Source organism: Vidua chalybeata, chromosome 29 (assembly GCF_026979565.1).
Source record: "Vidua chalybeata isolate OUT-0048 chromosome 29, bVidCha1 merged haplotype, whole genome shotgun sequence".
Taxonomy (NCBI): domain Eukaryota; kingdom Metazoa; phylum Chordata; class Aves; order Passeriformes; family Viduidae; genus Vidua; species Vidua chalybeata.
In genome coordinates, this window is record NC_071558.1 from 1,198,829 (window position 1) to 1,214,726 (window position 15,898).

General features: G+C 55.2%; 1 protein-coding gene across 1 annotated transcript in view; it reads left to right on the forward strand.

Moving 5' to 3' along the window:
• LOC128801095 (putative PIP5K1A and PSMD4-like protein) overlaps positions 1-15,687 on the forward strand; it is a 40,978-nt gene extending 25,291 nt beyond the window's left edge. The window contains exons 15-25 of the mRNA XM_053966732.1: positions 114-177; positions 5,044-5,081; positions 6,152-6,292; positions 8,562-8,676; positions 10,699-10,785; positions 10,871-10,939; positions 11,578-11,793; positions 12,025-12,133; positions 13,475-13,606; positions 14,245-14,312; positions 15,134-15,687. Of these exons, the coding sequence (XP_053822707.1) occupies positions 114-177; positions 5,044-5,081; positions 6,152-6,292; positions 8,562-8,676; positions 10,699-10,785; positions 10,871-10,939; positions 11,578-11,793; positions 12,025-12,133; positions 13,475-13,606; positions 14,245-14,312; positions 15,134-15,298 (1,204 nt within the window). The 3' untranslated portion in view covers positions 15,299-15,687. The remainder of the gene's footprint in view (positions 1-113; positions 178-5,043; positions 5,082-6,151; positions 6,293-8,561; positions 8,677-10,698; positions 10,786-10,870; positions 10,940-11,577; positions 11,794-12,024; positions 12,134-13,474; positions 13,607-14,244; positions 14,313-15,133) is intronic.
• The last annotated feature ends 211 nt before the right edge of the window (positions 15,688-15,898 follow it).

A 15,898-nucleotide genomic window follows, 5' to 3' on the forward strand; every position in this document is an offset into this window, starting at 1 on the left:
TTTTTTCCCAGGATTTTGTAGGAATTCCGTGGGAGCAGCAGGAGCTTGGCACGCAGGGCTGGGATTTCCTGCAATTCCCCCCAAAATTCCCGTTTTTCCCGTTGTTTTTCCAGCGGATCCCCCGGCCCCTCCCTACCCCTGGAGCTGGAGGAGCTGCAGGAGACCGAGATCAGCTTTGTGAGTTTTCCATGGAAAAAAAAAAAAAAAAACGGGAATTCCCAGGGAGTGGGGGGTGGATCCTGGAATTCCCTGGGAATTTCCTGGGCGCTTCCCCCTTTCCCAAGGCTTGGGGCCGCCCAGAATCCCTGGAATTGCCCAAAAAGGAGGAAAACCCCTCAATCCCCAAGGTCTGGAAATCCCAAATCCCACCCGGAGCATTCCCAGATTTCTCCTTCCTTTCCCAGAGTTGGGAATATTTGGGATAAACCCCGAACATTCCACGGGGAGAATTCCCACTTTTCCCTCACTCCATGGTTTTTCTCTCTTCCCAGTGAATCAGCGCCGCCGGGATCCCAGAATTCCCTGGGAATTCCTTCTTTTCCCGGAGCTGGAAACGCGGGAACGGCCGCGGGAAACCGAGCACGAGAGGGACGGAAACCTCGGGAAAAGAGCCCTGAAATTCCCAGGAATCCCCAGACTTTGGGATGAAGAGATGGGAGAGAATTCCTGGAAAATTCCCAGCGGGAATCGGAGCCGCGCCGACTTTGTTCGGGGAATTTCTGGGGGAATTTTGGCTTTTTTTTTGGGGGGAGTTTTTATCCCAATTTGGGTTTTTTTTTTTTGGAATTTCTGTAGGATCCCATCCCGGTTTTCAATCCTGTGGGAATCCTTGGGATTATTAATTAATAATTAAGAATTTTTATTCAGAAACGTTCCGGTTTTCCCGTGGGAAATCCCCCGGAAAACGGAAAAAAAAAAAGGAGGAGAAATCCTGGAAAAGCTCCTGGCTCCTCCTCCCTTTTCCCAGCAGGAATTTTGGGAAGCTTTTCCCACAGTCTGGGAAGAATTTTTGGGATTTTGGGGGGAATTTTTGGGACTTTTTTGCAGATTTTTTGGGGGATTTTTTTGGATTTTCGGAATCTGAGCCCATCCTGGGATTTTCCCCCCATAATTTTTTAAGGATTCCACTCCAAAATCCCGGCTCAAATCCCACTTTTCCAGTCCCTAAATCCCATTTTTTAACACCTCTTGACAATCCCACAAAATTCCTGGAACAGATTTTGGGATGGGAAAGGGAGAAAAAAAAAAAAACAAAAAACCAAACAAAAAACCCCAAAACCCTGAATGAGGAATTTCCCACCTGGATCCATCCCAAAAAAATCCCAAAAATTCCCAAAAATCCCAGAGCAGCCCCTGGGGCTGGAGCTGATTTTTTGCTCCATCCATTTTTTTTCTTTTTTTTAATAGAAAAATCTCTTTTTTCCCTGAATTCCCACTGGGGAAAAATCCCATTTTTTATCAGAATCCTGGAATTCCAGGAATTCTTTCCGGGGGTTCCCAGACCTGCTCCTTTTCCTGGTTTTTTTTTTTTAGGAAAATCTGATTTTCCCCTCTGGAGCAGCCTCACCCCGGGCTCGCCGCTCCAGGGAAATTCCCACCGGGAATTTGGGGACAATTCCAGAGGATTTCCCCTTTTTCCTTGGAATATTTGTCTATATTAGACAAATTCCCTCCGGGCCCCTCTTGTTCCCTTTTTTATCCGATCAGCAGAGGAAATTTCCCCAATTTTTTCCCAATTTTCCCCCCAGTTTTCCCAATTTTCCCCATTTCCCCCCCTTTTTTTACCCATTTTCCCCAATTTTTCCCAAATTCCCCCATTTCCCCCCATTTTTTCCCCATGTTTCCCCCTTTTTTTTCCCAAATTTTCCCCCTTTTTTCCCAAATTTTTCCCCTTTTTTTCCCAATTTCCCCCCATTTCCCCAATTTTCCCCATTTTTTCCCAATTTTCCCCATTTCCCCCATTTTTTTCCCAATTTTCCTCCCATTTTTTCCCTTTTTTTCCCCATTTTTCCCCATTTCCCCTCATTGTTTCCCCAATTTTCCCCATTTCCCCCATTTTTTCCCATTTTTCCCAATTTTCCTCCCATTTTTTTCCCTTTTTTTCCCCATTTTCCCCATTTCCCCCCCATTTTTCCCCATTTTCCCCCCATTCCCCCTCATTTTTTCCCCAATTTTCCCATTTTTTCCCCATTTTCCCCCCATTCCCCCCATTGTTCCCCAATTTCCCCCCATTTTTTTTCCCTTTTTTTTTGTTTTTCCATTTTTCCCCAATTTTCCCCATTTTCTCCCCATTTTTCCCAATTTTCTCCCATTTCCCCCCATTTTTTCCCAATTTTTTCCCCAATTTTTCCCAGTTTTTTCCCAATTTCCCCCTTTTTTTCCCAAATTTTCCCCCTTTTTTCCCAATTTTTCCCCATTTTTTCCCAATTTTCCCCATTTCCCCCTTTTTTCCCAATTTTCCCATTTTTTTCCCTGTTTCCCCCCATTTTTTCTCCTTTCCCCCCATTTTCCCCCTGTTTTTTCCCAATTTCCCCCCATTTCCCCCCATTTTTCCCAATTTTCCCAATTTCCCCCCATTTCCCCCATTTTCCCCATTTCCCCCATTGTTCCCCAATTCCCCCCCCATTTTTTCCCTTTTTTTTTGTTTTTCCATTTTTCCCCAATTTTCCCCATTTCCCCCCATTTTTCCCAATTTTTCCCATTTTTTTCCCAAATTTCCCATTTTTTTTCCCATTTCCCCCCATTTTTTCCCATTTTTCCCATTTTTTCCCCAATTTTTCCCATTTTTTCCCAATTTTCTCCCCAGCTTTTCCCCCAGTTCCCCCCCACAAATGGAATATTTATGAATATTTAACTATTTTGGGGATAATTCCCCTTTTTCCTGGGAATTCTCCTCATCCAGAGGCCTGGGGGGGGAGGGTTGGCGTTGGAATTTTTGGAATTTTTGGGATGGGGTTTTTTTGAGGGTTTTTTTTGGGGGGGATTTTTCCTGTTCCAAAGGGGGAAATTTGGGAATTCTGGGGGGGAATTTTCCAGAAGGAAAAGAGGATTTGGCTCTTCCCGGGATGGAGGGGCTGGGAACGGAATTCATGGAATTCTCCCGGACCGGGGACGGAATTTGTGGAATTTTCATGGACTTGGAACGGACATTTCCTGGATTTGGGATGGAATCCCTGGAATTTTCCTGGACTGGGACAGAATTTATGGAATTTTCCTGGATTTGGGACAGAATTTATGGAATTTTCCCAGATTTGGGATGGAATCCCTGGAATTCCCAGATTTGGGATGGAGTTTTCCTGGATTTGGGATGGAATTTATGGAATTTTCCTGGATTTGGGACAGAATTTATGGAATTTTCCCAGATTTGGGATGGGGTTTTCCTGGAATTCCCGGATTTGGGATGGAATTTTCCTGGATTTGGGATGGAATTTATGGAATTTTCCCAGATTTGGGATGGAGTTTTCCTGGGTTGGGAATGAAATTCCTGGAATTTTCCCAGAATTGGGATGGAATTTTCCTGGATTTAGGATGGAATCCATGGAATTCCCGGATTTGGGATGGAATTTTCCTGGATTTGGGATGGAGTTTTCCTGGATTTGGGAACGAAATTCCTGGAATTTTCCCAGATTTGTGATGGGGTTTTCCTGGGTTTCAGATGGAATCCATGGAATTCCCGGATTTGGGATGGAATTTATGGAATTTCCCCGGATTTGGGATGGAATCCCTGGAATTGCCCTGCCCAGCCTGGAGCTGCTGTCACTGCGCTCGCGGGAGGGGCACGGGGGGGACACGGGGGGGACACCGGGGGGGACACGGGGACAGCCCCGAGGTGTCCCGGGGGTGTCCCGAGGTGTCCCGGGGGTGTCCCGGGTGTGTCCCGGGTGTCCTGGGGGTGTCCCGGGGGTGTCCCGGGGTTATCCCGGGGGTGTCCCGGGGGTGTCCCGGGGTTATCCCGGGCTTATCCCGGGGGCGTCCCGGGGGTGTCCCCGGGGTTGTCCCGGGGGTGTCCCGGGGGTGTCCCAGAGGTGTCCCGAGGTGTCCCGGGGTTGTCCCGGGCTTATCCCGGGGGTGTCCCCGGGGGTGTCCCGGGGGTGTCCCAGGGGTGTCCCGGGGTTGTCCCGAGGTGTCCCGGGGGTGTCCCGGGGTTGTCCCGGGGGTGTCCCGGGGTTATCCCGGGGTTATCCCGGGGGTGTCCCGGGGGTGTCCCGGGGGTGTCCCGGGGGTGTCCCAGGGGTGTCCCGGGGGTGTCCCGGGGTTGTCCCGAGGTGTCCCGGGGGTGTCCCGGGGAGTCCCGGGGTTGTCCCGGGGAGTCCCGAGGTGTCCCGGGGGTGTCCCGGGGGTGTCCCAGAGGTGTCCCGGGGTTATCCCGGGGGTGTCCCGGGGTTGTCCCGGGGGTGTCCCGGGGTGTCCCGGGGGTGTCCCCGGGGGTGTCCCGGGGTTGTCCCGGGGGTGTCCCGGGGTGTTCCGGGGGTGTCCCGGGGTTGTCCCGGGGTTGTCCCGGGGGTGTCCCGGGGTGTCCCGGGGGTGTCCCCGGGGGTGTCCCGGGGTTGTCCCGGGGGTGTCCCGGGGTGTTCCGGGGGTGTCCCGGGGTTGTCCCGGGGGTGTCCCGGGGTTCTCCCGGGGGTGTCCCGGGGGTGTCCCGGGGATGTCCCGGGGATGTCCCGGGGGTATCCCGGGCTGGCCGTGGAGGTGTCCCGGGGATGTCCCGGGGGTGTCCCGGGGATGTCCCGGGGGTGTCCCGGGGGTATTCCGGGCTGGCTGTGGAGGTGTCCCCGGGTATCCCGGGGGTGTCCCGGGGCACAGGAGCCCCCGGACCGTTCTCGGAGCCCCTGGCGGCGGGGGCGGGGGGAGGGGACACTCCCGGCCCGGCCCTTTTGGGGACAGCGGTGTCGCCCGGCCGCCATTGCGCCCCGCACGGAACTACAGCTCCCAGCGTGCCCCGCGCCTCGCTTAGGCGCGGCGCGCTGATTGGCCGCGGGGGTTCGGACCAATCAGCGGGCGCGTTGTTGGGCGGTGTGGGGAGCGGGCCGGCGCTGAGGGCAGCGGGGAGCCAAGATGGTTCTGGAGAGCACCATGGTGTGGTGAGAGCCCCGGGCAACCCCCGGCAACCCCCGGGCAACCCCCGGCAACCCCCGGCACCCGCACGGCAACCCCCGGCACCCGCACGGCAACCCCCGGGCAGCCCCGGCCCGCCCGGCACTCTTTCCCTGAGTCATGGCGGGGGGGGGGGGGGGCGGAGCAGGCCCGGCCTGAGGGGACAGAGGGGAGAGAGGGGGAGAAGGAGGGACAGAGGGGAGTGAGGGAGTGAGGGGACAGGGAGGGACAGAGGGGACAGAGAGGGGACAGGGGGGGACAGAGGGGAGTGAGGGGACAGAGGGGAGAGAGGGGGAGAGGGGGGACAGAGGGGAGTGAGGGGAGAGAGGGGACAGAGGGGAGTGAGGGGGAGAGGGGGGGACAGAGGGGAGTGAGGGAGTGAGGGGACAGGGAGGGACAGAGGGGAGAGAGAGGGGACAAGAGGGGACGGGGGGGACAGAGGGGACAGGAGGGGACAGGGAGGGACAGGGAGGGGAGAGAGGGGACAAGGGGGACAGAGGGGACAGAGAGGACAGACAGGGATGGGGGGGACGGGGGGGAGAGAGGGGGACAGGAGGGGACAGGGGGGGACAAGGGGCTGAGGAGACAGTGGGGGACAGGGAGGGACAAAGGGGACGGGGGGGACAGAGGGGAGAGGAGGGGACGGGGACAGGGAGGGACAGAGGGAAGAGAGGGGACAGGAGGAGACAGAGGGGACAGGGAGGGACAAAGGGGACAGGGAGGGACAGGCAGAGACGGGGCAGATCTTGTGGGATGAGCTTCAGCTGTTCCCAAAAAAACCCTGGATTTTGGGGAGACAAAAGTCAGCAATTCCCAAAAAGTCACAGAGCTGGAGGGATGAGCCTCAGCTATCCCAAAATAAATCAGATTTTTGTGGTAAATCTCTGCAGCTGCCATAAAAATCCCATTGCAGACTGGAATGAACCTCATTTTCCCCCAGAAAATCGGATTTTAGGCAGCTGAACCCCATTTTCCCCCAAGCCCGGAAGCCGAGGGGATTCCCCGGGATTGCCCCCGAGCCGCTGCCGCATTCCCGGGGTTTTTTTGGGAATTGCAGCGTGGATAACAGCGAGTACATGCGGAACGGGGACTTCCTGCCCACGCGGCTGCAGGCGCAGCAGGACGCCGTGAACATCGTGTGCCACTCCAAGACCCGCAGCAACCCCGAGAACAACGTGGGGCTCATCACCCTGGCCAAGTGCGCGGGGAACGGGAATGGGAATGGGGATGGGAATGGGGATGGGGAATGGGAATGGGAATGGGAGATGGGGAATGGGAATGGGGAACGGGGAACAGGAATGGGAATTGGGGAATGGGAATGGGAATGGGAATGGGAATGGGAATTGGGGAATGGGAATGGGGATGGGGAATGGGGAACGGGAATGGGAATGGGGATGGGGAATGGGGAATGGGAATGGGGAATGGGAATGGGAATGGGATGGGAATTGGGGAATGGGGAATGGGAAATGGGAATGGGAATGGGAATGGGAGATGGGGAATGGGGAATGGGAATGGAATGGGAATGGGGAATGGGGAATGGGAATGGGGAATGGGAATGGGAATGGGGAATGGGGAATGGGACCTGGGATTTGGGGAATGGGGAATGGGAACTGGGAAATGGGGAATGGGAATGGGGAATGGGACCTGGGATTTGGGGAATGGGGAATGGGGAATGGGAATGGGGAATGGGAATGGGAATTGGGGAATGGGGAATGGGAATTGGGGAATGGGAATGGGAATTGGGGAATGGGGAATGGGAATGGGGAATGGGGAATGGGAATTGGGGAATGGGGAATGGGAATTGGGGAATGGGAGATGGGAAATGGGAATGGGAATTGGGGAATGGGAGATGGGGAATGGGAAATGGGGAATGGGAGATGGGGAATGGGGAATGGGAACTGGGGAATGGGAACTGGGATTTGGGGAATGGGGAATGGGAACTGGGAAATGGGGAATGGGAATGGGGAATGGGGAATGGGAATGGGAATTGGGGAATGGGGAATGGGAATGGGGAATGGGAGCTGGGAAATGGGGAATGGGAAATGGGGAATGGGGAATGGGAAATGGGAATGGGAAACGGGGAATGGGGAATGGGAGATGGGAAATGGGGAATGGGAATTGGGGAATGGGGAATGGGAATGGGAAACGGGGAATGAGGAATGGGAATGGGAATGGGAATTGGGGAATGGGAATGGGGAATGGGAACTGGGATTTGGGGAATGGGGAATGGGAACTGGGAAATGGGGAATGGGAAATGGGAGATGGGAAATGGGAAATGGGAGATGGGGAATGGGAGATGGGAAATGGGGAATGGGGAATAGGAATTGGGAATTTAGAACTGGGAGGTGGGAATTGGGAACTGGGAATTGGGAGCTGGGATTTGGGAGCTGGGAGGTGGGATTTGGGAGCTGGGAATTGGGAATTGGGAACTGGGATCTGGATCTGGGGTCTGGGATTTGGGATCTAGGATTTTGGATTTGGAATCTGGGAATTGGACTCTGGGATTGGGATTTGGGAATTTCCTGCCCGGTTCCCAAGGGATTCCCCACCCAGTTCCCGATGGCATTCCCCGCCTGATTCCCGTGGGATTCTCTGCCCAATTCCCAAGGGATTCCTCGCGTGTCTCCCAAGGGATTCCCTGCCCAATTCCCGAGGGATTCCCTGCCCAGTTCCCGAGGAATTCCCTGCCCGGTTCCGGAGGGATTCCCCACCTGATTCCCGAGGAATTCCCCGCCCGGTTCCCGAGGGATTCCCTGCCCGGTTCCCGAGGGATTCCCTGCCCGGTTCCCGAGGGATTCTCTGCCCAATTCCCGAGGGATTCCCTGCCCAGTTCCTGAGGGATTCCCCGCCCGGTTCCCGATGGCATTCCCCGCCTGATTCCTGAGGGATTCCCCGCCTGGTTCCCAATGGCATTCCCTGCCCGATTCCCGATGGCATTCCCTGCTTGATTCCCGAGGGATTCCCTGCTTGATTCCCGAGGGATTCCCTGCCCAATTCCCGAGGGATTCCCTGCTTGATTCCCGAGGGATTCCCTGCCTGATTCCTGAGGGATTCCCTGCTTGATTCCCAAGGGATTCCCTGCATGGCTCCCGAGGGATTCCCCGCCCGATTCCCGATGGCATTCCCTGCTTGATTCCCGAGGGATTCCCCTCCCGGTTCCCGATGGCATTCCCTGCCTGATTCCCGAGGGATTCTCTGCCCGGTTCCCGTGGGATTCCCCACATGGTTCCCGATGGCATTCCCTGCCTGATTCCCGAGGGATTCTCTGCCCGGTTCCCGTGGGATTCCCCACATGGTTCCCGATGGCATTCCCTGCCCGGTTCCCGATGGCATTCTCTGCTTGATTCCCGATGGCATTCCCTGCCTGATTCCCGAGGGATTCCCTGCCCAATTCCTGAGGGATTCCCTGCCCGGTTCCCGATGGCATTCCCTGCCCGGTTCCCGATGGATTCCCGGTTTTCCCGCAGTAACTGCGAGGTGCTGACCACGCTGACGCCGGACACCGGGCGCATCCTGTCCAAGCTGCACACGGTGCAGCCCAAGGGCAAGATCACCTTCGGCACCGGCATCCGCGTGGCCCACGTGAGTCCCCTCGGCATTCCCGGGAATCCCGCCCTTCCCGGGGCTCTCCCGGGATCTCAGCCGGGGGAACTTTGGGTTTCCCTTCGGTGCTTGTGGTGGAAGTGGTGAGGGAGGTTTTAGAGCATAAATCCATGGGAATGTTACAGAAATCCAGGGAAATCCACCAGAAATCCGGGGAAATTTCACAAGAATCCATGGACATCCACCAGAAATCCATGGAAATGTCACAGAAACCCAGGGAAATCCACCAGAAATCCAGGGAAATTTCACAGAAATTCCCCCTAAATTCATTATAAATCCATGGAAACGTCACAGAAATCTACCATAAATCCATGGAAATTTCACAGAAATTCCCCCTAAATTTGCTATAAATACATGGAAATTTCACGGAAATCCATGGAAATGTCACAGAAATCCATGGATATCCATCAGAAATCCATGGAAATTTCACAGGAATTCCCCCTAAATTCACTAAAAATCCATGGAAATTTCACTGAAATACATAGAAATCTATCAAATCCATGGAAATTTCACTGAAATCCATTGCAATTTCACAGAAATCCATGGAAATCCACCAGAAAACCTTGGAAATTTCACAGGAATTCCCCCTAAATTCACTAAAAATCCATGGAAATTTCACTGAAATACATAGAAATCCATCATAAATCCATGGAAATTTCATGGGCGTCCACCAGAAATCCATGGAAATGTCACAGAAATCCATGGAAATCCACCAGAAATCCATGGAAATTTCACAAGAATCCATGGAAATCCACCAGAAATCCATGGAAATGTCACAGAAACCCAGGGAAATCCACCATAAAGCCATGGAAATGTCACAGAAATTCTCCCTAAATTCATTGTAAACCCATGGAAATTTCACAGAAATTCCCTCCAAATTCACCAGAAATCCATGGAAATTTCACAGAAATTCTCCCTAAATTCATTATAAATCCATGGAAATTTCACAGAAATTCCCCCCAAATTCACTATAAATCCATGAAAATTTCACAGAAATTCCCCCTAAATTCATTATAAATCCACAGAAATATCATAGAAATTTCTTCCAAATTCACTATAAATCTATGGAAAATTCACAGAAATTCCCTGCAAATTCACCATAAATCCATGGAAATGTCACAGAAATTCCTCCTAAATTCACTATAAACCCATGGAAATTTCACAGAAATTCCCTCTAAATTCACTATAAATCCATGGAAATTTCACAGAAATTCCCCCCAAATTCACCATAAATCCATTGAAATGTCACAGAAATTCCCTCTAAATTCACTATAAATCTATGGAAATTTCACAGAAATTCCCCCCAAATTCACCATAAATCCATTGAAATGTCACAGAAATTCCTCCTAAATTCACTATAAACCCATGGAAATTTCACAGAAATTTCCTCCTAAAGTCATTATAAACCCATGGAAATGTCCCAGAAATCCTCCCTAAATTCGTTATAAATCCATGGAAATTTCACAGAATTCCCCCTAAAATCATTATAAACCCATGGAAATGTCCCAGAAATCCTCCCTAAATTCATTATAAATCCATGGAAATTTCATAGAAATTCCCTCCAAATTCACCATAAATCCATAGAAATGTCACAGAAATTCCTCCTAAATTCACTATAAACCCATGGAAATTTCACAGAATTTCCCCTAAATTCATTATAAATCCATGGAAATGTCCCAGAAATTCCACCCAAATTCACCATAAATCCATGGAAATGTCACGGAAATTCCCCCTAAATTCACTATAAACCCATGGAAATTTCACAGAATTTCCCCTAAAGTCATTATAAACCCATGGAAATGTCCCAGAAATTCGCCCCAGATTCACCATAAATCCATGAATTGTCCCAGAAATTCCCCCTAAGCCCCAAGGCTGTCAGCCCAGCCCTGCTCTGCCCCCCCAGGCCCCATCCCCTGGAGCCGATCCCGGGATCTGGGGCTGGGGGGGGGTCCCGGTTTTCCCGGGAATGATCCCAGTGCAGGATTTTGGATTTTGGTGCAGCTGGCGCTGAAGCACCGGCAGGGCAAGAACCACAAGATGAGGATCATCGCCTTCGTGGGCAGCCCCGTGCACGACAGCGACAAGGACGTGAGTGGGACGGCGAAGGCGCCATTCCCGCGGGATCCGCGCGCCCGGTCCCGCTGATCCCGGGGAATTCCCGCTTCCTCCCCAGCTGGTGAAGCTGGCCAAGCGCCTGAAGAAGGAGAAGGTCAACGTGGACATCATCAACTTCGGGGAGGAGGTGAGAATCCCGGGAATCGCCGCATTCCGGAGGGAATTCCGGGGCCTCTCCCGGCTCCGTGTCCGGGCTGGAAAGTCCCGATGATGTTTTTTGGGAACGAGGTCAGTCCTCGAGGATTCTGGGGGCTTTTCCGAGGTTGACATTCCAGGGAAATCCCCAATTCCCAGCCTTTCCCTGGCGCCCAAACCCTCCCCGCTGGGAATTTGGCATTCCCGGAGCCCTCTGCTGTCGCTGTCGGACACGGAGCGAGCGCACAGACTCGCGCTACGTTCAGAGGCCGGGAAGAGAAGGGGTTTATTGCAGATCTGGCGTCCTCAGAATTCCAGAGGTGGCCGTGGCTTGGAGGAGGGAATTGCCTCCTCTCCAGCCACGCTGGTCAAACCAGGGGTCTGTCAGCTCTGTCCTCCCACAAAGAGAACGCAGAACAATCGTTGTTCACGTGAACACGTGGGAGAGCTCTGGTGGAAACGTGTGAACGGATCAGGAGTTTTATGGGAACTCTAAAAATTCCAGAAGAGCTACAAAAGAAACCCTAAAATTTGTAAAAACCGGGGCAGCGCTCTCACGGCCCCACAAAACCCCAGACCCCTTCGCCGAGCCCCGCTCCGCCCCAGCGTTCCCAAATCGGCTTTCCCCAGGAGGCCAACACGGAGAAGCTGACGGCGTTCATCACGGCGCTCAACGGCAAGGACGGCAGCGGCTCGCACCTGGTGACGGTGCCGCCGGGGCCCAGCCTGGCCGACGCCCTCATCAGCTCGCCCATCCTGGCGGGCGAGGGCGGCGCCATGCTGGGCCTGGGCGCCTCCGACTTCGAGTTCGGCGTGGACCCCAGCGCCGACCCCGAGCTGGCCCTGGTAGGGATCCCGCCGCTCCCGGCCCTTCCCGGCCCTTCCCGGCCGTTCCCTTGCCGGCGTCGCGCTCCCGCACAGCCCAAACCCCGACGCCGCGGCGCCGACCCCGCGCTTCCCGAGGGTCGGGCGGGTCCCGGCGCCGGGATCCCGTGAAAGCCCGGATCTCCCGCGCGCCCCGCCCCGAGCGTTCCCGGCTGTTCCCGATCCCCAACGCGGCGCTGCGGGGCTCTGCAGGCGCTGCGCGTGTCCATGGAGGAGCAGCGGCAGCGGCAGGAGGAGGAGGCGCGCAGGGCGGCGGCGGCGTCGGCAGCGGAGGCCGGGATCGGCGCGGCCGGCGGGGACGGTGAGAGGGGCCGTGTGTGGGGTTGGGATGGGGATTGGGGTTGGGAATGGGGTTGGATTGGAATGGGATGGGATTGGGAATGGGATTGGGATTGGGATGGGATTGGGAATGGGGTTGGGATGGGGTTGGGATTGGGGTGGGATTGGGATGGGATTGGATTGGAATGGGATGGGATTGGGAATGGGAATGGGGTTGGGATGGGGTTGGGATTGGATTGTGATGGGATTGGGATGGGATTGGATTGGAATGGGATGGGATTGGGAATGGGGTTGGGGTTGGGATGGGATTGGGAATGGGGTTGGGATGGGATTGGGAATGGGGTTGGGATTGGATTGTGATGGGATTGGGATGGGATTGGGAATGGGGTTGGGGTTGGGATGGGATTGGGAATGGGGTTGGGATGGGATTGGGAATGGATTGTGATGGGATTTGGAATAGGGTTGGGATGGGGTTGGGATGGGATTGGGAATGGGGTTAAGAGTGGGATTGGGATGGGATTGATGGAATTGGAATGGGTTTGGGAATGGGGTTGGGATGGGATTGTTTATGGGATTGGGAATGGAGTTGGGATGGGATTTGGAATGGGACTGATGGAATTGGAATGGGATTGGGAATGGGGTTGGGATGGGATTGGGAATGGGATTGATGGAATTGGAATGGGGTTGGGAACAGGATTTTTTATGGGATTGGGAATGGTACTGTTGGGATTGTTTATGGGATTGGGGATGGGATTGGGAACAGGATTGATAGGATTGACAGCGGGATTGATGGGACTGGGAATGGGATTGGGAATGGGGTTGATGGGATTTGTGGGTGGGAATGAGGGGAAGGGACGGGATGGGATGGGAAGGGATGGGATGGGATGGGATGGGATGGGATGGGATGGGATGGGATGGGATGGGATGGGATGGGAATGAGGAGGACTAAAAAGCAGGATGGGTTCAGACCGGACATTGGGGGTTAACCCTTCCCTGGGCGGGGGGGGAACGCCCATTCCTGGGACACTGAGGGATTCCCGGGACACAGAGGGATTCCCGGGACACAGAGGGATTCCCGGGACACTGAGGAATCCCGGGACACTGAGGAATCCCGGGACACTGAGGAATCCCGGGACACTGAGGGATTCCCGGGACACAGAGGGATTCCCGGGACACTGAGGGATTCCCGGGACACAGAGGGATTCCTGGGACACTGAGGGATTCCCGGGACGATGAGGAATTCCCGGGACGATGAGGAATTCCCGGGATGATGAGGAATTCCCGGGACGATGAGGGATTCCCGGGACACTGAGGGATTCCCGGGATGATGAGGAATCCCGGGACACTGAGGGACTCCCGGCAGAGTCGGACGAGGCCCTGCTCAAGATGACCATCGGGCAGCCGGACTTTGGCCGCGCGGGGCTGCCGGACCTGAGCTCCATGAGCGAGGAGGAGCAGATCGCCTACGCCATGCAGATGTCCCTGCAGGGCGCCGGTGCGTGGGCAGCCCGGGAGAACCCGGGAGAACCCTGGGGAAAACACCGGGAAACCCTGGGGAAAACACCGGGAAACCCCGGGAAAACCCTGGGGAAAACACCGGGAAACCCTGGGGAAACCATCGGAAAAACCCCGGGAAACCCTGGGGAAACCATCGGGAAAACCCTGGGAAAACCCCGGGAGAACCCTGGGGAAACCATCGGGAAAACCCCGGGAAAACCCTGGGAAAACCCCGGGAAACCATCGTGAAAACCCCGGGAAATTCTTGGGAAAACCCTGGGAAAACCCCGGGAAACCTTCGGGAAACCCCTTGGGAAAACCCCGGGAAAACCCTGGGGAAAACCCTGGGAAACTTTCAGGAAAACCCCAGGGAACCCTTGGGAAAACCCCGGGAAATTCTTGGGAAAACCCCGGGAAAACCCTGGGAAACCTTCAGGAAAACCCCGGGAAATCCTTGGGAAAACCCTTGGGAAAACCCCGGGAAACTCTTGGGAAATCCCTGGGAAACCCTTGGGAAAACTCCAGGAAACCTTCGGGAAATCCCAGGATCCTCTGGGGAAACCCCGGGAAGCCCTGGGGAAGTGCAGCCCGGCTGGGCCCGGGTTTTCCATGGAATTTTGGGGTTGGGATTTGCAGAGTTTGCCCAGGCCGAGGCGGCTGAGGTGGACAGCGGAGCGGCCATGGACACGTCCGAGCCCGCCAAGGTGGGGCTGCGGGAATTCCCGGAATTCCCGGAATATCCGGCTCATTCTGGCACATCCCATCCATCCCATAAATCCCATCCCGCCCCAGGATGGGAATTGGGATCATCCTCCAGGTTCCTCCATCCCAAACCATTCCGGGATTCCCTGCCCTGCTTCCTGTGGGGTTCCAGGGGTGGATCCTGGGTCCTGCCCCGTATTCCATGGATTCCCCATCCCACGCTCCAGTAATCCCAGTCCCTCCAGAACCCTCTGGACTGGGGCGATCCCAAATCCCCCGGGCTGATCCCAAATCCCCTGGGGACAATCCCAAATCCCCCGGGCTGATCCCAAATCCCCTGGGGACAATCCTGAATCCCCCGGGCTGATCCCGAATCCCCTGGGGACAATCCTGAATCCCCTGGGCTGATCCCAAATCCCCTGGGGACAATCCTGAATCCCCCGCGATGATCCCGAATCCTCCGGGCTGATCCTGAATCCCCTGAGATGATCCCAAATCCCCCGGGATGATCCCAAATCCCACCAAGATGACCCCACACCCCCCCCGTGCTGACCCCAAACCCCCCGTGTTGACCCCACACCCCCGGGATGATCCCAAATCCCACCAAGATGCTCCCAAATCCCCCCGTGCTCACCCCACACCCCCGGGATGATCCCAAATCCCCCGTGCTGACCCCACACCCCCCGTGCTGACCCCACATCCCCCGTGCTGACCCCACACCCCCCGTGCTGACCCCACACCCCCCGTGCTGACCCCCCCACCCCCCGTGCTGACCCCCCACCCCGGATTCTCCCGTTCCCACCCCACGCGCGCCGTGCCGCAGGAGGAGGACGACTACGACGTGATGCAGGACCCCGAGTTCCTGCAGAGCGTCCTGGAGAACCTGCCCGGCGTGGACCCCAACAACGAGGCCATCCGCAACGCCATGGGCTCGCTGGCCTCGCGCGACGGCCGCGACGCCGGCAGGAAGGAGCAGGACAAGAAATGAGCCCCAAACCCGCGGGGAAAAACCTGTGGGAAAACCCGCGGGGAAAAAACCCACAGGGAAAAAACCCACAGGGAAAAACCCACAGGAAAAAACCCACAGGGAAAACCCACGGGGAAAACCCACAGGGAAAAAACCCACAGGAAAAAACCCACAGGGAAAACCCGCAGGGAAAAACCCGCGGGGAAAACCCACAGGAAAAACTCACAGGGAAAAAACCCACAGGGAAAAACCTGTGGGAAACCCGCGGGGAAAAACCTGTGGGGAAAAACCTGTGGGGAAAAACTTGTGGGGAAAACCTGTGGGGAAAACCTGTGGGGAAAACCTGTGGGAAAAACGTGTGGGGAAAAACTTGTGGGGAAAAACCTGTGGGAATAAAGGAATGGAAGGAATCGCCTGCGAGCGGGGATTCGCTGGGAATGCGGGGATCAAAGGGGTTCCTGGGGAGGAAAGGGATTCCTGGGGAATGAAAGGAAATTCTGGGGAATAAAAGGGATTCTTGGGAATGAAAGGAGTTCTGGGGAGTGAAAGGAATTTCTGGGGATGAAGGGAATTTTTGGGGAATAAAAGGAATTTCTTGGGAATGGCGGGGATTTCTTGGGA